The sequence below is a fragment of the Spinacia oleracea genome, chromosome 1, assembly GCF_020520425.1.
Source record: "Spinacia oleracea cultivar Varoflay chromosome 1, BTI_SOV_V1, whole genome shotgun sequence".
Classification (NCBI taxonomy): Eukaryota; Viridiplantae; Streptophyta; class Magnoliopsida; order Caryophyllales; family Amaranthaceae; genus Spinacia; species Spinacia oleracea.
The window spans coordinates 18480842-18504038 of NC_079487.1; the positions used below are offsets into that span (position 1 = coordinate 18480842).

Below are 23197 nucleotides of genomic sequence, written 5' to 3' on the forward strand. Positions count from 1 at the left end.
AAATAAAATCAAAAGGTCTTGCGCGCATAAGGTGTACGATAAATTTATTGTAACCGTTTTTAGGTAACTTTAACCTAGTTTTGATATTTTTATATTAGTAAAAAAATAATTGACAGATAAATATTTTAAAGGGTTAAATGATTAATTTTATACATTATTAGTTATTTTGAAGAAATAAGTTTTACTAAAATGAAAAAATTTATCACTGAAAAATAGATAACTTTTACATATATATGCTTAACTTTTAAGCATTTTGAGTTAACTTTTACTCCGGTGTATAATATTTGCGCAATTTAGAAGGTGGACCATGGTGCACATAGAGCATGGTGCACCTTAAGAACATTAGTATATAATTAAAAGAATATCTGGTTATGTAAAAAGAACATATTTGTACACCCATTGTAAATAAGAATTTGCGAAATCAAATTACCCAACCTTTCTTCCCTCGGTACTCTTGTGCAACATTGCAGAGTCGAAATAGGCGAGAAGGAAGGAGGACGATAGAAACCCAAAACATAAAAACCAACATTGTTGCTGGCATTTTGAATAACAATTGAACTCAGAGATTCTACAAATTGGGGCCTAATCCAGGTTATTTTTATCCGCTTAAAAATTTATAATTTTGTTAATATTTCTGAATGCAGAGTCAGGAAAGGTAGGTGGATGAAATTTAGGGTTTGAATGGTGTAAATTGGTGCTTTCGATATTTTAATGGTTGATTATTGATTGTAATCGATTTTTTCTTATATGAAAATTGAATTTCCAAAAATTAGGGTTTACTTAGATAATTTGATTTTTCATGATTTACTTGGAAACAAGGGTTTGCATTTGTTTTCCATAGTTTTTTTTCTCTCCTCTCTTTGATATGAGATGATAATTTGTTTGTTGCAATGGTGGATAGGTGACGGATTTTTTCATTGTTACCGAATTGTAGGCAACAGGTTTGAGCTCCAACTCTAGCAGTAGATGAAGTTGAAAATAACTAGATGTGATAATACTAGTTGTTTAAGGAGGAGATCATATGGGTGTCTTGATTTGATAAACTTATTCCTCTCATCGTGTTTCTCGATTGCTTCATTAACTATCATGTTCTTCTCAAATGCCAGTTCAATTCAGTGATTTCTTGTATTGCCACGCTACTTAAATTTTCGTTGTTGGGGAGGTTTGGACTTCATCTCATAAACCTTGAAGTTTGACTGATTGCTGGAGTGTAATTGTTGTTCTTTGTATGGTAGTTTAGATGAAGATGTAATATTTATACTTCAGTATTTTGGTTTTATAGTCATACTTCTGTTCGTAATAATCTATGCAGCTTGTCTCCTCTATATTCTGTGTTATGCGTTCTATGATTTCATTTATATCAAGTCATTATATGTCCATAATCTATAATTTCTTCGTCCAAATTTCCTTCGCTACGTATAGTATTCTGTAATTGAATTTCTTTGTTGGACCAAATTTTAATTTTTGTTGATGTATCTTAGTTTCACTAACTGTAAGGATCGACCTAAATGGACTTCTGTAATCTGAAAGTTATCCTATTTGGTTGAGAGAAAAGTTGGATTAGTGTAAATGAAACCTCGACATTGTTAAACTTTTAAGATTCTGGATCTTGCAATGGAATATTTATGTATTAGTTTACCTTAGAGTGCCACATAAGTCTTTAGATTATGCAAGCTTTCACGCTTCATTTCATTCTCAGAATCTTATGACTACGGTATCTGCTGAATTTTTCATTTATTTTAGATTGATAGTTCAGTGACTCAGGTATGAATGAATAATTGGACTATGAGATGATTTGTACTGAATTGGATATGATATTTCCTTGTATATCGATTTTGAATAGCTGTAAGGGTGTGTATGACATAATTTAACTTAATCACATGTATATTGCTCTATTTTGTTGAAGGCTTTAGTTGGTGCTTACATGTCTTCTATCTCAAAATTATGTTGGATTGATCTTACGAATTATTGTTCTATCTCAAAATAACCTGTGTGAGTCAGTAAATCGAAACTTTCTCTCATGTTTCGTTTTCGTTTATCTGCAGTTTACAATTCAACATCAAGTTAGTCTCAGTCTCTCAGAAGTTTACAGCTTAACAATACGCCATAAATCATATCAGTCATGTCAGAGGCAGACTTGGAGAACATGCTGTTGGAGGCAGCGGGACGAACAGGTGCACCCAGGAGAAACAAACAAGCACATCCACCTTCCAAAAGGCGACACAAGGGTTCATATTCTGATGATGGAAGTGATTCCAAGGATGATGAGTCAGATGATAACCATGGACATGCTAGTAAAAAGATGTCTGGATCTCAGGTTCCTTTGAAGAAGAGATCAAAGAATAGAAATGATGATCTCGGAAGTGATGATGATATGGATAACAAAGGTGGAGGATCTGATCATGAAGTTTATAGCAGTGATGACTCTGACGTTGGTAGTGACCTTTACATAGATGAAAATGATAGAGCAGCACTTTCAAAGTTGACAGAACTTGAGAGGGAGATGATCTTATCTGACAGGGCTGCAAAAAAGGACGATAGGAAATTGCACAAACAGATGCGATCTAGATTGATCAGTGATAAAAAGTCTCATTCCGCAAAAGATATCTCACCTCCTGCTTCTTCTCGTGGTGTGCGTTCTTCCATCAGATATGCTGATCGTTCAGCAGCCAAGGCTGATGCTTTGAAGGAGTTGAAAGCGAGACGGATGAAGCGTGATCCGGAAGGGAAGCAGAGGATGAGTCATGAACGTCGTACTTCCAGAGAATATTCTCCGAAGAAGAGGAAAGGCAGTGGTGCTTTTAGCTCGGCTAGTTCCAGTGACAGTGAAAATGGAAGTGATTCTCACAGCGATGATGAAGGGTCGACAAGAGGTGGTGGAATGGACTATAGTGATGAAGACAGAGACAGTACTGTCTCCAATACTCCGACATATGAACAGATAACGGACATTACAATTAGTAGGTCAAAACTGGGAAAGTGGTTCATGGAACCATTTTTCGAGGAGTTGATCGTTGGTTGCTTCGTTAGGGTTGGTATTGGGATGAAAGATAGTCGAAACATTTACAGATTATGCATGGTTCAAAACATTGATGCATCTGATCCAAATAAAAAATATGTTCTTGAGAAAAAGACCACCCATAAGTATCTAAATTGTGTTTGGGGCAGTGATCGTTCTGCTGCAAGGTGGCAGATGGCTAGAGTTTCAGACTCACCACCTACTTTGGAAGAGTTTAATGAATGGAGGAGAGAGGTGGACCGCACTAGTGGCCGTATGCCACGCAGTAAAGAAGTTTTGGAGAAGCAGGAGGCTATTGATAAAATAAATAATTTTGTATACTCAGCTGAGACAGTGAAACAAATGTTGCATGAAAAGAAATCAGTCTCAGCCAGGCCGATGAACATTGCAGCTGAGAAGGAAAAACTGAGGAGAGAATTGGAAGTTGCTGAGTACAAAGAGGAAGCAGATGAGGTTGAAAGAATTAAAGCCAGAATTCATGAACTTGACAAAGCCAGACAAAGCAAAGAGACGGATAAAAAGGCTCTTAAGCTTTCAGAAATGAACAAGAAGAATCGAGCTGAGAACTTCCGAGTTTCATCCTCGAGAACAGCAGACCGGAGTTTAAATCCCGGAGACGCTGGATATGACCCTTTTTCGAGGAGATGGACTAGATCTACCAACTATTATGCGAAGCAGAAAGCTACTCCTGCAACAATTGCAACAACAGCTGAAGGAGGAGTTAATGATAATGATAATGGCACAGAAAACAGTGAGAAGAGCAAGAAAAGTGATGATAAGGCTACGGCAACAAATGCTGGTTTGACTGCTACAACCGCAGCTTTGGTGGCTGCTGCTGGAGCAGGAAAATTGGTGGATACCAGAGCACCAGTGGACCAGGTAACGGAGTCAAACACGCTGCATAATTTTAAGCTACCCATTTCCCTAGCTTTGTTAGAGAGTTTTGGGGGAGCATATGGGGCATCAGCTGGATTTCTGGCCAGAAAACAAAAGATTGAGGCTAATATAGGCTGTCAAGTTCCAGTGGACGATGGAAGACCACATGTATTGACTCTTTCAGTGGGTGACTATAAGAGGAGGAGAGGTTTGCTCTGACAAGTTGGAAATGTTTCTTTTTTGTTCTGCTGTAGTTCAGATTCAGCCGCCTATTAGGTTTTAATGTTTTATGCAGGTTATAGGTAGTGCATTAGGTAGTTTCTACTTTCTAAGGTCTTAGTTGTTCGAAGTTTTTAGGTTTTAATTGTATGAAATTCTCCTGGATTTTTCACAAGATGCAGGTCTGAGAATTAGTTTCTTCTGTTCGATCGATGAAATCCAGTCTTGGTTTAGTACTATGCTTTTAGAGTTTACATTGTTTGGGTTTCAGACCATTTTTGTTCTGAAACTCTATCTCAATCTCAATCACCAAGGAGTTGCTTCAACTACTTCAATTCACATGTTAACGGCTACCATCAAACAATACTCTGTTTCTGCAGAGGTACAAGATATTGCATGTTGTTTCTTGGTTGTCCAGGACGCAAAAGATAAACCAAACTAACACATAATCCATCAAACGCACTGTTAGAACGAAGGAGAATACCTTGTACGGGACCTTTCTTCAAGTAGCGCACCACACGCAAGGCTGCTTCCCAGTGTGGCAGTGCCCTTCCCTCGGATCCTGCATGAACTGGGACAATACATGTACCGAATATGCAAGAGCAGGCCTTGTGACAGCTAAATATAGTACTAAAGCCTAATACAACTTTTCACTAGAATTCTAATCTTCTATCTCAACATAAGCATATTATGAACAAAAGGCCTTAATTATCACCTAATTAAGAACAAGACTAAACATAATCGATTATAAGATCGAGTATCCAAAGCTTTGTAAGCTTTTAGTCCCCACACAGCCACACTACATATAAACATATTCAAGTGGTCACACAATGATGAAAGTTGTTGGCCTAAAGTATATACATTTGACATGCGACATATTACATATTCATGGTGCCTCATTTTTATTTTATGTTTTTATTTTGGATTGTGGAAAGTATGTAATCAGATTATCAGCTTTTAACAGAGAGGACGTTGATATTGCAGGGTATATGACATAGTGGTATGGACAACTTTGAAGTAAAAGCAAAGGGTGTTATTACTTGTTACGGGAGTCGTTGTTACTGTTATACTTGTATCAAATGTTCACTTGCTCGATCCCTCCGTTCTTTATAGATTACTATATTCCCACCATTGGTAAAAAAGATTGTCAAAATTTTAAACTTTGAACACGAATTCTCACTGGTCGATCTCGTAATACTTCTCTATTAATTAGCTGCCACAACTCTACTAAAATTGTTTCAACTCATTTGCTCAATCACTAACTAAATTTCTTACTTCCGAACCGAGTCAAAGAAGTTTATTACCTTGTAGCGTTTGGCATGAGCCGGTCCGGCATGCAGGATATTCAAGTCCGATACAAAACGAGCCATTCGTAAGCGCGGCATGATACAAGAGGCACATCGATTGGCCATGGGTCGTGCATGGACATCATTTCAGAAAATTAACACGTGCTTGACAAAGGCACGACCGCACAACAACTTGACATGTACATAGGCAAATAGTTTCTAACCAATTAACAAAAAATGTTACTCTGACACGGCGATCGAGTCGCACATAAGCCTCATTTATAGAAGAGAGGCATGAGTCAAACATAATACGACTTTTTCGTGACCCATTTCAAATACGTCCCGTTAAAACAAGAGGCACGCGGACCTGGCACGTACCCTACCCTAGTCACTTCTCTAATGGCCTTGACATGACAATATATACATTCTAATTTTACCTTCCATAATCATACGCAAAAGGTATCCCTTTGCAAAAGGAAAAGCAAAAGAAAAAAAAGCTCATCATGATTCATCATATTCATATACCCCCCACAAGTCCACAATAACCTCCATCACTCCACTATACTTACTTTAATTACTCTTCTTTTTGTTGTTATTTCCTTACCGTTACATATTTGCCTCACCATCTCTTTTTTCACCCTTTCACTTATTCTCCAACCCAAAAAAAGTAAATCAGGATTCAGCAAAAATGAACTAGCTCAGAAATAGTAGCTAGCTAAGTACTATAGTAGGTATGGCAGGAAAGAAGAAGAAGAGGCAAGAAACTGTGTCGTTGTCGTCATCGTCATCGTTGAGGTCATCTTCCTATCGCCGAGACTCCGGTTCTCCGGCGACCTCGACTGCCCATCAAAACAACCATGTTAAAACAGTCCATGTTGGGTGTATGTCCGGGATTTTCCACCTCATGTCCAAATATCATACTCGCCGGAAATTCCTCACTTTTGGTAAGCTCAACTTTGTTATTTAGATAAGAAAATTACAATGACGAAGTTCTTCTGATTTTAGCATACTACTTAATAATTTTTTGCATACACTTTGTGAGACAGAAAATTGGGCTCTACTCACGTGAAATGTGCTAAAATCACTTCCGATCGAAATGAACGGTAGCATAGAAATTGATAAACGTATCAGAATTTACAAGATGTCCTAGGCTCTTTCATTGGCAATCCAATCTGCTATATATTATGTTTCCTCGTTGAAAAATATGTTAGAATTTCTTTTAGCGACCTTTTTTCATATAACAAAGAAATAAAATGTAACATGAACTTGTTTTTTTGTGTGCAAAAAAGTCATAAGGGCGGGGATGAGAATCGATCCCAAGATCACCTGGAACTGAGATGAAAGCTCTAACCAACTGAGCTATCCATCACTCTCATAAACTTGTGATGACATGTTATTATTTTTTAGGCAACCTCGTGATCCTATGTTCACAGTACATTGAGTACAACTTATGTGATTAACCAAAATATTTGTTATTAATTTAAACTAATTAAGGAAATAAAATTTGTTTGATTTTAATTATACTTAAACTAATTTGTCACAATTGTATATATTTACATGATCAACAGGTAAAAAACAAGAACGTAATGCATCGCCACCACAAGAAAAAATCCCACCATCAAAACCACATGAGCAGGGCTCGTCGGTGGGGATATTATCTAACGATCAGGCGCCAAGAAGCCCGGCGATCACGGCGAAAATCCGGTATTCATCCATGGACGGCATGACGAACTCTCCGAGAGTGGTGGCGCGTTTGATGGGGCTCGATGATTTTCCGGTGAGTTCCCCGGTGCCGGCGAGGGCGGTGTTGCCGGGGTCAGAGAAGAGGAGGAAGCTGTTGGGGGCGTTGGAGAAATGTGACGAGGACTTGCAGGCGTTAAAAAAGATCATCGAGGCAGTGCGTGCTACCCAAACGCCGCCACGAGTGGTGGAGATGAGGAGAAGAGAAGAGGTGGGGGAGGTTGAAAGTGAGGTGGGGAGTGATGAACCGAGTCCCGTATCCGTGTTAGATCATCATCATTTGTCCAATGCTTATTACCGGAGAACCCCAAAGGGTAAGAGTGACATTCTAATTTGTCCATTTATTAATCCATTTTCATTGCTAGTTAGCTCATTTTTAAATTTAAAGGAAATTTGATTTTGATACGTAATAATTAAATATAATAATTTTAAAATATTAATTAATTAGAATATATATATTCATGATAGCATCAATGGTGAAAAACATATTTTACAATTACAATGTGATAGGAGTAATAGTTATAATTATACAAATTTTTTTATAAAATGTTGTTTAACAGTTACTCCCTCCGTATTTATTTAAGAGATATATACTTGACCGGATACGGGTATTAAGGACCTTGGACATATAATAGTTCCGAATCGAATAATTGAATGAAATAAAATAATAAAGCAAGTGGGGTTGGATAGATATTTTAATAATTAAGCAAGTGGGGACCATGTCATTTTGGTGGGTGAGATATGAGAGGGTTTATGAAATTATTTATTTAATAGGATGGTGGGTCATAGAGTAAATTAGATGTATTATTTAATTAGATGGTGGGGTTGATAAGTTACTAAAAATGGCAAGTGTATGTCTTAAATAAATACGGCCGGAAAAGGCAAGTGTATCCCTTAAATAAATACGGAGGGAGTACTCACTTTGTTTCTGAATACTTACAAGTTACAACTGTATGACGCACATTTGTTCAGACACTAGTTTGCCCATTATATATTATATGCAATTACGTATTAGTAAAAACATAAAAAAAATTGATATTCATTAAAACTAATCCAACAATATGTTACACAATAACATTTGATTTTTATATATCAGTAAGAAATGTTAGACAAAGTTAATGCGTGAATACTCAATAATACAAAAGTCAAAATGTTATAAGTATTTAAGAACGGAGGGAGTAATAAATTTCAACATCACTTGCCACATCATCTAATTCCTTACATACTTAACTTGCATGTTGTTGATTACTCCATGTCAAATGGTATGACATGAGACATACTATTATAAAAACAAATACGACAATAGTTGGTACAATGGTGGATGTAATTTCTTGCCAAACTTCCTAGTTTTTATGATGATAATTAAAGTGAATTATGTACTACTCTGTATAACGATGCACACCAACTTTTCTTTTGTGTTGGAGACGCGAGAGTAAATAATGTAGACGAGATTTAATATCATGTCAAGATATCATCTTAAAACCGTAAACAATTGAAAATTTTAAAATTTTCACTCTATATATAATTTAATTCGGAATTTGGAAGATCCACAATCTATTTAAAGAAACAAATCAAGTAGCGTTACGTAGTACTTCAACAACTAACCATTAAATTGATAGAAATTTGAGAACGCATACGGAAGTTTTGATGGACCCCAATTATATAACAAAATTGTATTTTGAACATTGATTATATTGATATGAATCGTACAACAATATTTGCTTTGGTAGAACACTTGTTTCTACCCCTTATATTTTGTTGAGCTCTCTTGATTGGCTCAACTCTCAACTCATGCACATACAACCTATTTATAGTGGTTGTGTCCTAGTTTCTACCCCTTATATTTATAATGCTTTGGTAGAACACTTGTTTCTACCTCTTATATTTTGTTGAGCTCTCTTGATTGGCTCAACTCTCAACTCATGCACATACAACATATTTATAGTGGTTGTGTCCTAGTTTCTAGATTTTTCTACACTTATCATTTATCTAGATTTTTTTTAACTAGATATTTCCTAAGTAAATTCTAGACATTATTTTAACTAGATTTTTCTAACACTTTAGTACATTCTAGATTTAGATTTGTTAAGATTAACATTTTAACATAAATAAGTGTAAAATCCAGTCTACATCGGTTACCCTTGATTCTCAATCCTGTTTCTTTCCTTACTGGTGCCAAAATGCAACTTTCTGAGTCAGATAGATACTCCAAATAGAACACAATCATCTCATGGATAAGATAGCTAATCATATAGAGACCATACTTTACTTTTAGCACATGTTCTATATAACTCACCTCTACTCGATCAAAATGATGCGTTTTGCAGTCAAACATATTGATGATGTTTCTCTTTTCCCTTTACACGTATTGGAGTATCAATTAGGACACGCCTGGATTGTATGGAATAGGGGTAGAAAAAAATAAAGGAGTAAAAATTCTGATTTTTTTAAAAGCCTTGATTGAGTGTATAATTTAAAAGGGGTAAGAGCATCAATTGTAGGCTCACTCTTAATTTGCCCCCTCTTAGTCTCTCTCCTTGTACACCTCATCATCCCCTCTTAACAAGAGTTAGCTACTAAAAACACCAAGAAATAGACTATCTCTTAAACACTAACTCTTATATAGTTTTTTAATATTTTTAATTTTATTTTTAATATAAAAAGCAACCAAAATACATCAAATTCTTCCACCTCACCCCACTCTTATTTTTAAGAGCTACCTCTTATTTAGAGGAAGTCACAATCAACCTCTAAATAAGAGGTAGTTAAGAGTTAGCTCTTATTTTTTAAGAGGTAACTCTTAAATTTTCTCTCTCTTTAAGAGTGGGCTAAGAATAAGCCACAATTGTTGATCTAATATGTTCCCCTTAAAACAAGGGTAACAGTTACCTAGGCCCCCCTAGAGTAACTTTTCCCCCAATAACAATTACAATTAGGAAATTTTGTGAAACACTACCTTTAAGTTTGGTGGTTTTGTGAATTGCTACCTTATAAAAACTTTTTTTAATTTAACTACCTTATAAGTTTGGTTGGTTTGACTAACACTACCATTTGACGTTTTTCGTTAATGTTTTCCGTCGTGTATTTTTTTTATTCTTTTAAATATCTCTGTTCATTTGTCATTTTGTGCATTTGCCATATTAAGTAACCGTTGTAGTGGAGTCCAAAGACGTAAAACATTAACAAAAAACGGCAAATGGTAGTGTTAGTCAAACAAACCAAACTTATAAGGTAGTAAAATATAATTTCCTTTTTAAAAGGTAGCAATTCACAAAACCACCAAACTTAAAGGTAGTGTTTCACTGAATTTCCTTACAATTATAATGTTGTCTTCTTCAACCTCTCTCCTCTGGTCCTCTTCATCTCGTCTCTCCTGTACTCGTGCACCACCAACCACCGGCCACCGGCCCACTGCCCTCTCTTCCGCCGTCTTGTTTCCAGCCGTATCACAAATCCGACCGACCACCTCATCTCAGTTTTCGATGAGCTTGCTGACAACCTTGTGTGAAATTAAACTGATCTTTCTTTCTCTCTCCTCAAATCTCTTTGATCTGCAAGTTTTTAAAGCAGATCATTTTTACCCGACGGCTAGGTTGTGGTGTTTTGTGCGGTGGGTTTTCGGGTTGGTGACAATGGGATCAATTTGGGGTTTTGGACTGAGAGGAGAGAAATTCACCCCAGAAATGATGCCAAACTTTAGAAAATGAAAATTTATCCCCTAAACAAATGCTTCTGTAGATCTTCCCCCCATGAAAATTACCCCCTTAATTAGTTGAGAAACTTTTGTGTGAGACCGCCTCACAGGAAAGACCGCCTTGTTGGCAGTCTTGCTGGCAGCCATGTTGGCGCGTGTGCTGACGTCATGCTGACGTCAGCATGTAATTTTTTTTTTTGGAAATTTTTTTTTTGAAATTTTTTTTTTTTGAAATTTTTTTTTTGAAATTTTTTTTCAGGCTTAACTAATTGGACTTTATGCTTAACTAATTGGACTTCAAGCTTAACTAAATGGATTCCAGGTTTAACTAATTGAATTTCAGGCTTAAATTTTATTTTTTCGATTCGAATTTTTTTTGAAATTAAAATTTTCAATTTTTTTTTGGTACTATATAACTATACTAGTGTAAAACATAACTAAAATTAATAAAAATCATAACTAGTTGAATAACAAAATAGTTAAGGTATAAAGACAAATAGTTAAACTTATGAGTCAAATAGTTATTAATTTTAAACAAACTTATTATTAACTAAAACTCATAAAATCTTAACTAATTAGTTGCAATGCTTAACTAATTGATTTCATTGGTTAACTAATTGGTTTCAGTGCTTAACTAATTGGTTCAGTACTTAACTAATTGGTTTCGTTGCATAACTAATTAGTTTCGTTGCTTAACTAATTGAATTTTAAACTTAACTAATTAGTTCCAGTGATAACTTAATTAAATCCAGTGCATAACTAATTGATTCTAGTGCTTCACTAATTGATTTCAGTGCTTCACTAATTGGTTGCATGCTTTAACTAATATGTTACATTACTTAACTAATTGCTTAACTAATTGGTTCTGAAGCTTAACTTATTAGTTTCATTTTTAACTAATTGATTCAATTGCTTAACTTATTAGTTTCATTTTTAACTAATTGATTCAATTGCTTAACTAATTATTTTCAATGCTTAAAAATTTGTATCTTAACTAAAAATCTGAAATTCGTTATCTGAAACTCAAAAATACATAACTAAAACTCAAACAATGTTAACTAAAACCAAGAAAATCGTAACTTAAACCGATAAAATCATAACTAAAACTCGAAAAATCATAACTAAAGCCTTGAATGAAAATTCAAAAATACGTAACTAAAACTCAAAAAACCTTAACTAAAACCAAAAAAATCGTGACTAAAACTTAAAAATTAATAACTAAAACATAGAAAATAAGTCCATCAACAATTATTTCAGAATTATAACTAAAACTAAAACATAATTATTCTTAACTAAATACAAAAAAAGTGTAACTAAAACATTACAATTCTTAACTAAAACTAAAACACCAGTGCTTCCAGCTACGAATCCCCAGTCTGCAGCGATTCTATCACAATAATAGGCATCACACGGCAGCAGCAACACTGCACAACCATCAGCCAGACCGCCACCACTGCAAAGCCTCCTCTTCCTACCGGAAACAAGAACAAATCAATTACATCCACATAAACTGAAAAAACTGAAAAAAGTAAACCTAATCAATCCAATCTAATCGACACCAAAAACCTAAAGGATTAAACAAAAACCTAATCAATTTAATCGAAGCGAAACAAAAACGTAATCGAATCAAAAACAAAATCTCAAGAGTTGACCTAATTACATCAAAAATCAAAATCCAAAAACTTCAGCATAACCATAGCTTGAACCATCAAAATCGACAACAATAAAAAAAATGAATTACATACCTTGAAGATTTAGTTCGAGCGAGAGAGAAGCCGGAAATTTATAGGTTGCGCAAAGGAGATTAGATTTCCGACAACCTTCGATTGCGACGATGGCAAGGCGGCGACGCCGGATTCTCATTCCTCTCTTTCCTTCGCCGCTCTGGTTTTCGCTTCCCCATCCCGCCGGCCACCAGGATCCCGCTGCTAAACACCACAATCGACTTCGCTGTTCTCCTCCTCCACCACCACCACTGCCGCCGCTTCTTCTATTCAAATCATCAAAAATTAGGGTTTCAAAAATCAAAATCGAAAAAATTGAAGAATTTCAGAGGAGATAGAAAAGAGAAATTCAGATGAAGGAGAGAGATGAGGAATTACCTCAACAAGCCACCTCCGTTGCTCCTCCGTGGCGTCGAAAAGGAAGAGAATCACCGTTGCTCCTCCTTCATCTCGTGCTACTCGGTGGAACGGGAAGGAGCTCCGCCACCGCCTTCGCCACCTCCGTCGTCAATTTTGATGAGAAGTTGACGGCATTGAAGGAGAGAGAGACAGAGAGCTTTGGAGGAGAGAGAAAGGAATTAGGGTTTTCAAATGAAAATGGGAAGAAAATGTGTATTTATATTTTGATTAAAATAAAAGGTTGATGAGTCATGCCACATCAGATGTTACGTGGCATATTGGCTGCCATCAAGGCGGTCTTTTTCGTAAGACCGCCTTATACAAAAGTTTGTATAATTAGTTTAAGGAATCCAGGCGTGCCCTTAAGGTTTCTTTTGGTCTTGTCCAAGCTAAGTGTAGGCCGTAGCATCTACTACGTATATATTTGTGTACGTATTTCCTAAATATATAGCGTATTTTTTTTAGATAGTTAAGGAGACGGTTCTATTGAGCCAAAATATCACATGTCAACTTGATCTAGGTTAAAGGGAAAACCTCTTAAGAGTTGAGGGTGATAGTAAGGGATTTTTGTCTTTTTATACATATAAAGGGAATAAAGGCATAATAGATTTAGTGTAAAAAATACTTAAGCTCTCACGTTAAGTGATACTACAGATTACAGTACAATTCAACCCTGTGTAATGCACATATTGTCAATATATTTTTCAAGTGCAAATCTATTATCTAGGATTCAGCCATTCTAGGTACGTACGAAGTATAATTGTAGATAAAATGTGTAGAAATTGATTACTAAAGTGGGAAACAATGCATGTTAGTTCATGCAAAAGGGACAAACTTTAATCCATAACCACACAACGTATGATATGGGCCGGACCCCATCTCATATACGGAGTAGTTGCCAAACTCTCTAGTTGGTGTTAACTGTTGATTCGTCATTGTCTTTTAGTGATTAGTAATAACCATTCTTCTTTAATTCTCCAATGGGTGTCATCATCACATAAATTCAGCTACAAAATTTTGTGAACAATATCATCAGTGGCGGAACCCAATAAATTGAACTAAGATGTATGTTTATTTTTGAAAAAGTTGTAATACGGTTGTATAAATAAGGTAGTAGCACTATTGTAACCCCTCAAAAATAAAAAGTACAAGTGAAAGAGAAAAAGAAAAAGGATTAAAAAAAAGAAAAAAGAAAAGAGTGTGATGCAGGCTTCGAACCTAGGAGCATCATAACGTCAACACACATTCAAACCAATTGAGCTACTCATAATATGTAGTCTTTAAATGCATACTTCCTCCGTCTTTTAATACTCGCAACGTTTGGACTTTTGCCACTATTCATATAATCTACTTTGACTATTCGTAGTGTTTTTTATATAAGATAAAACATAGTCATGTGGGATCTTGTTAGATTCGTCTCAATGTGTATTTTCAAAATATCAACTTTTTATAATTTTTGCATAAAGATAATTTAAGATATAAATGATCAAAGTTGTGCATCGGCATGCGTGAAACTAACAAACGTTGCGAGTATTAAAAGACGGAGGAAGTATTTAATATTTTTCCTAATCATAGGGGGGCCATGGCCCCCGCCAGCCCCCCTTGGTTCCGCCCCTGAATATCATAATTAGTAAGGAGAAAAAGCGTAGATTAATTGATTTACTTTAAGATGAATGATTAAATAGAATGTCTTGTGTGTCTTTAGTGTACAATAAATATTTGTATATTGAGATAACTTTTAACTAAGTTTCTGGTAATTTTAAACATATTTTGTTTAATTTATTTTTTATATTGGAGAGTAATTTTTGACGGGTAAATTTCTTACAAGGTTAAAGTACCTTTTTTTTAGTAATCTTGCGTGGACCTGTTCCACAATAATATTAGTGTGGACCTAAAATCAATCATTTTCTCCAGCACCCTTTTTATGTATATAGTGACCTCTATTGTTTATATAGTGACTGTAATAAATTAAACAACAAAATTCTTAGATTTAGTAACCATTTTTTGAATCATAGCGACCACATGTTTTTAAAAGTGAACTAGTTAGTGGCCGGGCGAAGCCCCGGAGTGTTGCTTATAGTTTAATTTTTTTTTTAAATTCATTTCAAGTTCACTTATAAATTTTTGTATGTATGCATTTAAAGAATAATACGACGTTCATATATATACTGTTGAAAAATAAAATTGGTTAATCAACAATCGATAGACGAAATTTTTGAGTAGTTTATACTATTTGCGTAAAACTTTATTTGATTAGCTAAAGGAAAGCGAATCATTTTTTTTTCATATTTTTTTCTCTATAATTTTTATGTTTGATCTAGACATTTTTTTAGAAAAGATATACTGCGTATAATTTGATTAATAAATGAATAAAATCAAGGAAGAATTTTTTTAATCATAAATTGTTAATCAAGTACATAAATTTGGACATTAATGTTTTATACATTCATAAGAATAGTTTTTTCATTTTTTAATAGTTTTAGAGTTATAAGTTGCATTCTTGGAGTGATTGATAAAACTTTGTCTTAACATACAAGAGGTCATGAGTTCGATGATGAATGTGAACATTTTTGTTGTGAGGACACAATAATCAATAATGTGTGTGTATGACATGACGCGGTGCCATGTCACTTGCCAAGTCATCGTGACACATGGAGAGATGGCATGGATTGCCTTGGAGTTTTAATATATATATATATATATAGATTGTGACTTAAAATCACATTATTCAAACACAAACATGTATCCACCACACTAATTTGGTATATTTTTTTCATAATAATCCTAATAAACATGTCAAATAAATTAGGAATAAGTTGTTAAACTTTTTTAAGGCATTATCCACAATTATTTAGTGTGGATCAAATCATCCATTAAGAATTGGTATTTTTTTTTCTATTAAGAAAAAGACGTTCGATCGAGACTTGGTAACGTAGTTATTATTAATAGCAAAGCATAAATTTGAAGCTAAAATTAATACTCCAGTACACCACCCACACTTTGGGAGGGAAAATGAGATTGTACAATAAACAAATATATGAACATCTTGCTTACAATATAATGGTATTTTCTTTCAAAGAAATGGTATATTTTTTCTAGAGAAACATTTTTTTGAAGAAATGGTACATCTTTTAACGTAATGGTACTCTTTTTAACGAAATGGTACTCTTTTAACGAAATGATACTGTTTTAACGAAATGGTACTAAAATGGTACTAATTTTTTTGTCTTTTCCTATTACCACCCTTGCTTCTTTTGTCATTTAGTGAGTGTTATGTTTTTGCAATACATCACGGATAGCCGCCGCAACGACGAGCCATTGTTAGTCTCCCTATACAGAGGTAGGCGAGGCGACATGTTGTGATGTGTGAGCAAACATATCACAGCGCCAAACATGTACCATTTATTTAAAAAAATTGTACAATTTTATTAAAAACAGAGTACTATTTCGTTAAACAGGGTATTATTTCGATAAAAAACATGTACCATTTCGTTAAAAAGAGTACCATTTCATTAAAAACAGAGTATCATTTCGATTAAAAAAGTATCATTTCATTGATTATTTTTTTTGTTATGTTTTTACAAAAACATAAAAGCCTGCGATTTTGACTTTCTCCCCCATACACGTGAGAAAAAGTGACTAAAATGTTTGTACGATTACGAATTACTACTTTATGGTTGCTTTTATATCTATGAGTTATTTTTAAGGGGTAATTTTTTCATAGTGAAAAAACTTTTGTACGAAGTATTATATATGGGTAGTTTTTATATTATTGTTAAATTTTTATTCCCGTCTTACAATATTTATTGTACATTGTGTTTAACTGTCTGTGAAGACTAAAATAAATTTTCCATAACCCAGAGCAAATTATGCAACAACAGAAGCCAAAGCAAAAGTACGTACAACAAATAACAAGGAAAAAGCCAGGGAATCATGAAGACAAAGCCATGAGCAGTTTCCTAAACAAACCCTCATTATCAGTTATGGTTACTACTACACCAAAACCATTACATCTTCCTGAAAGAACTACTCATCAGCAGCTGCTCAGCGCCGCTGCTACGACAGTAACAACCGCGGCACCATGGAGTACGGCGATGAAAGAGAGCGTGATCGAGGTTTGTAGGGACATCGAACGAGGACAAAGACAAGAGGTTGGAAGAATTGCATTGCTTCTTCAAGATTTAATTGTTAGAGAATTGATTGAGGAGATTATCAAAGAGTTGGGTTCATCTTGTTTTCATGTTTATAGGACTTCATCTTTTGTCTTCCCTTTCGAAGCATGCAAGAGACACCTAACTTTCTAGGGGGTTTGTAATATTAATTGGATTTGTTCGTCCATTGTATTATTAAACATCTTAGTTTACTCCAATTTACTTGATAATTTTGATATATATATACTTCGTATTTCATATAAAGTACTCCCTCTCATCTAACTAAATTGTTTAGCAATTGGCATTTGGATTTTTTTTAAACCCTTTTTGAGAAGAAAATGGGTCTCGGGACTCAATATAGTTGTTTGGGTGTCCAATTGTCTTCCAATGGGCCTACAACTCAAAAGCCCAACATGCTATAAATTATATAAAAGCCAAACACCCATCAAAGACTGTCCGGTCAATCCAAGCGGCCCACGTCCCATCAATTAATAAATGCCCTAAAGACATTTACTACACAAACACTATAAATAAGCCGCCAAGGCCCACAACTCAAGGTACGTCCAATTTATTGCCTAAACACTCATAATTCTAGATAACTCTCTCTAGAATCCGAACAAGTACTTTCTTAGGCATCGGAGGGGCTTTCCTCGGAAACACCCCTGATGATAGTGACTTTGTTATTGTGCAAGTGTATTTGGACACCACACAATCAAACAAGCAAGATATTCCTCATCAACACAAGGGACTTCAATCCGAAGCCCATTGTTTCAACAACGGAACAATTTGGCGCCGTCTGTGGGGACGATACTACAAAGCCTTGCAAAACTAACGATTTTTCATCCAAGAATGGATAACCTCCACGACTACGAGTCGCAGGACGAATCAGAAGTGTGTCCACAACTGAGTCAGACAACGCACACACACACGATGGCCTCCAGACCTCTGGTCCCTACGAGGGAAGAGCTGATCGCGACCATAAAAGGAGAGTATGCAGAACTTCCTTTTCAAAGAAAAGGAACTAAACTTGGGAAATGACCGTCGCACGCACCGGAGAATGAGAAGACACTTAAACATGGAGCAATGACATAGTGGGGGAGCCTTCCAGATCTGATCAAACGCTTCCACCAGTGACAGGAACTCACCTGACATCGCGGTGGACGGAAAACACCTGAAACACCCAGGAAAAGGCTCAGAATCAACCGGATTGGTTCAGGTCACCCACCCCGCGGACTTTCTGAAATAACAGGACAACTACAAGTCAGCCTACTCGGATCAGAAGTGCAGTCCTAAGTAGGCTAAGGCCTTTGGTACATGAGAGAATAGGTGATTCAAGCAAATCCAATGACCAACCTGAAACTAGTAGCCGAGCTGCCAGGAGGAGTAAGAGGAGGCGCGACCGAACTCCTAGCCCCCATCACACACCCGAGGACTCTCGCGCAGAAACCTTGAGGAGTAGAGGAGTCAAAGCGAGGCTAGGAAATAAGGTAATGACGTTGAAGTCCTCCCCATTCATCGAAGGGTAGGTCATGGAGGAGATCCTGAAGGTCAGGCTACCAGCGCATCTGACATACAACAGAACAACCAATCCGCGAGACCACATAATCTCTTACGAGCAGCAGATGTTTCTGAGACCCCAATCCGAAGCATGTTGGTGCAAGTACTTCCCAACTACGCTAACCAAAGTGGCGGGAGAATGGTTCAGATCACTGTCGAAGGGATCAATCGTTAGCTTCGGGGATCTGAGTGAGAAATTTCAAGTTCAGTTCGTCAGCAACAACCGCCTCGAACAAACCAATGTTGAGCTTACTTCGATACAGTAGGAAAGAGGCGAAAGTGTCTAAGACTTCATGGCCAGGTTTATGAAAGAATCAACCAACATCCCTAACTTGCTACCCGATGTGGCAATCTTTGCATTGAAGCACGCGCTTCAGGAAGGAAGGTTCCGTGACAAGCTGTCAATGAATAAACCCACCAAAATAGCTGACGTGCTGCAAATGGAAGATGCATTAATCAGAACCGAAGAGTTGAACATAATAAGGATGACTACTCTTACCTTATGTTCATGAGCAGGCATCAAGCGACAAAGGAATTAGGCAATGCACACTTGTCCCTAAGGACAAGTGGGAGACTGAAGGAAATAATTCCCTTGGTCCAAGTATACATTCAATGCTAAGTCTAATAAATGCGGTTCAGTATTAATTGATTAAACAAGTTAATAATTCAGTGAGATCAAGTGAGCTGAATTCCTAGCTAGAGGTCGCTTCAGTTCAAGTGGAATTAATAATATTAATCCAAAACTTACTCTTGACTGAACCCGTAGGGTCACACAAATAGTACGTGAACGGATCAAGTATTTAAGTGAATATATTATTCATTAAATACTATATTTATGAACATTCGGAAACGACGGATCTCGGTTCCAGTGGGAGCTGAAATCGTCAAAAGGAAAAATATAGAATGCTCCGGAAATGATGATATTGACGGAAACGGAAATATGGATCATGACCGAAATATAAATATTATCCAAGTCGTAGATGTTGCCGGAAACGGAAACATGGTTCGTATCGGAAAATATTATCAGAAATAGAAATATTGCCGGAATCGGAAATATTGCCGGAAACGGAAATATTGTCGGAATCGAAAATATTGTGGGAATCGGAAATAAATTCCGGAATCAGAAAAATTAAATATTTGTTCGAATCGGAAATAAATTCCGGAATCAGAAATATTAAATATTTGTTCGAATCGGAAATGAATTCCGAAATCAGAAAACAAATCGGAAGCGCGACGTGCGAACGATCGACGAACTAGCTTGCGAGACGCAAGGCCCAGCGCAAGCGCCAGGCCCAGCGCCAAGAAAGCCCGTGCGTGGAGCAGCGAGGCAAAGGAGCCGAGCAGCAGCGCCCAACGAAGTGGGCCGCGTGCTGCTTGCTGCCAATGCCCAGCGCGCATGGGCCGAGCAAAGCAGCAACGCCCACTCGTGGGCTGCGGGGCTGCGTGCTACACGACCAAAGCCCTTGCCGATTAGGGTTGCTTGCTTTTCAAGTAATCGTGTTTTCCTAATTCTACTAAATTTAGATGTTTTAGTTAAATCTGAAATACTTAAGTGTTTGATTAAACCTAAAATTCTAATTATTTTAATTTAACTAGAATCCTAATGGATTTAGTTAATAGGTTCCTAGTAGAATTCAAATTCCTTTATTTCCACCCTATAAATATGTGGTTCATGATCACAATTTATAATGCAATTCAATATACTATTCTAACATATTAGATTCAAGAGAGAATTTAATACTTGCCTAATATTATTGTGAGTTTCCCGAGTGCACATAAAACCTTAGAGAATATTCTAGTTAGTTGAATCTAAGGCGGATCCGAACGTGCTGTGGACTATCTACGGAGGTGAAGGAAATAATGCCCTTGGTCCAAGTATGCATTCAATGTTAAGTCTAATAAATGTGGTTCAGTATTAATTAACAAGTTAATAATTCAGTGAGATCAAGTGAGCTGAATGCCTAGCTAGAGGCCGCTTCAGTTCAAGTGGAATTAATGATATTAATCCACAGCTTACTCTTGACTGAACCCGTAGGGTCACACAAATAGTACGTAAACGGATCAAGTACTTAATGGCATTAAATACTCCATCTATGGATATTCGGAATCGACGGATCTTGGTTTCAGTGGAAGCTGAGATCGTCACAAGCAAGAAATGAATACTCCGGAAACGATGATATTGCCGGAAACGGAAATATGGATCGTATCGGAAATATAAATATTATCCAAGTCGTAGATGTTGCCGGAAACGGAAACATGGTACGTATCGGGAAATATTATCGGAAATAGAAATATTGCCGGAATCGGAAATATTGCCGGAAACGGAAATATTGTCTGAATCGGAAATATTATCGGAATCGGAAAATAATTCCGGAATTGGAAATATTAAATATTTGTTCGAAACGGAAATTAATTCCGGAATCGGAAATGTTAAATATTGTTCGTATCGGAAATGAATTCCGGAATCGGAAAATTAATCGGAAGCGCGTCGTACGAATTAGCATCGGACGAGCTTGCTAGACGAAGGCCCAGCACGAAGCCAGGCCCACGTCCAGCAAGGGAAACGCGCGCCACAACACGCCAGCCCAAGGCTGCGCCAGGCCCACCGCAAGGCAGGCCCAGCGCGCGCCCAAGGCTGCGGCAGTCGTGGGCTGCGATGCTCGGGCTGTGCGCGCGCGCGCATGGCGCCCCTCGTGGGCTGCTGTGCGTGCGTGAGTGTTTGTGTTCACATACAAAACCTAAAACGTGCAGGATTCGTTTAATGATTAAATTCCTAATTCTATTTGATAAATTAATTAAATAAGAGTTTTGTTATGATTCTAATTTAATTAATTCGTATCCTAATAGGATTCCAATTCTCTTTCCATACCCCTATAAATATGTGGCCTGGGTTCACAATTTATAATAAGTTTTTCAAGTATTCAAAGTGAGTTTTTGAGAGAAAAAATTCAGACACATTCCTTGCTCAAAAGTGCCGAAATTTTTAGTACCTTAAGGGCGATTCTAGTTGGTCAATCTTAAGGCGGATCCGGACGTGCTGTGGACTATCTACGGAGGGACGACACTTGGAGTCCTAAAGACTTGTTCTTGTTCGGTTCGGGCGCAGCTAGGGAAGGCACGCAACAAAGAGTATGCATCTACACTATGCTATATGATTATGTGTAAATAATATGTATTCCTGGCTAAATGGTTTTTTCGCATGATTTATGAATTGTCATATGTATCATAACCTAACAGTGGTATCAAGAGCCTCTTATTATTTTCATAATCTAAATTGTATGAACATGGTTAAATATTACAAATTTGCAAGAATTAAAAGGGGTGATTAATTTTCGTAATTGTTAATTAATTGCAAATTGCGTTTATTTAATTATACGTACGCAGTTTTTCGGCAGTTTCTTCGTTACTCATCCAAATCGAGTGATTTTTGTGTCAATTCCGCATGTAAAAGGCATTCTAAAATTTTGACAAAAATAATTTTTTCTGCCGAACCCAGAATTCTCAAATTCGAAGCCTAACTATGACTTTTCGAAGGTTTTAGTTTTTCGAGTGCAAAATTTCGTAAATTTAAGATGTTAAATTAAATATTTGCGATTCTTGTTGATAAATCTTGAATTTTTGATTGACCTACTGTATATGTTTAACAAGTTTGAATGCCTAGCCTTGTTAATTATGCAATCTAATTTGTAATTATGATTAATTTGTTGAAAATTAGAATAATTTAGAATTAATTTGATTTTCATAATTAATTATAATTTAATTAGATACCTATGATTAAAAACCACCATAAAAATTGTAAATTTATGATAAATTTAAAATTTTTATGACCTAGACTTGAATCCATGTTAATCGGAAATCAATTGAATAATAAATTTTCGATTTTTCGCCCTAAAATTATGAAATTAATATTATTTATTAATTTGTCATTAATTTTAAATATAAATTTTTAAATTTTATGCGATTCGATCATATAACTTGCACGCACAAAGCAATGGACGCTACGTGTTACCCTTAAGGGGTGTTGTATAGTGCGGGCATGCGACGACGAGCATGGGAGCTCGTCGCCCATGCGGCACGAGTGCAATGAGCAAGGGTATGGTGCACGAGCACAAGGCAGCACCCCTGCCTTGTGTCGTGGGCTACAAAGCAATGGACGAATGGGCATGGGCGAAGGCACGGCAGTCGCGTGTGGGCAGCAAGCGAGCTGCGCCACAACGCGCGCAGCCTCGCGCGCAGCGAGCGCAAGCTCGCGTGCCACGAGTGCTGCGCCCAGCGTCGATGCCTCGCGCAGCGAGCGCTGGCTCGCGCAGCGAGCGCTGGCTCGCACAAGCGAGCGCTGGCGAGCGCGCTGGCGAGCGCTGGCGAGCGCGCACATCGAGCGCTGGCGAGCGCTCACAGCGAGCGATGGCTCGCGTGCATCGAGCGCTGGCGCGCGCGCAGCGAGCACAAGCTCGCGTGGAGTCTTCCGAAGGAAAGCAGCAGCAGCTATGCGACGCAGCGCATGGGCTGCGCGCACATGGCCAGCGATGGCT

General features: G+C 36.8%; 2 protein-coding genes across 3 annotated transcripts; both read left to right on the plus strand.

Moving 5' to 3' along the window:
- Positions 1-421: 421 nt before the first annotated feature.
- Positions 422-4353, plus strand: LOC110778642 (protein RTF1 homolog). 2 transcript variants are annotated; one of them, XM_021983197.2, is made up of 3 exons: positions 423-591; positions 902-941; positions 2046-4353. In XM_021983197.2, the coding sequence occupies exon 3, from the start codon at positions 2123-2125 to the stop codon at positions 4112-4114; it is 1992 nt and encodes a 663-aa protein (XP_021838889.1). In that variant the 5' UTR covers positions 423-591; positions 902-941; positions 2046-2122; the 3' UTR covers positions 4115-4353. The 2 variants fall into 2 exon arrangements, with proteins under 2 accessions (XP_021838888.1, XP_021838889.1); XM_021983196.2 differs by lacking the exon at positions 902-941 and having other exon boundaries at positions 422-591.
- A 1594-nt stretch (positions 4354-5947) lies between these two features.
- LOC110778641 (uncharacterized) lies at positions 5948-17372 on the plus strand. The gene is made up of 3 exons (XM_021983195.2): positions 5948-6344; positions 6969-7454; positions 16819-17372. The coding sequence occupies exons 1-3, from the start codon at positions 6134-6136 to the stop codon at positions 17259-17261; spliced, it is 1140 nt and encodes a 379-aa protein (XP_021838887.1). The 5' UTR covers positions 5948-6133; the 3' UTR covers positions 17262-17372.
- Positions 17373-23197: the final 5825 nt, after the last annotated feature.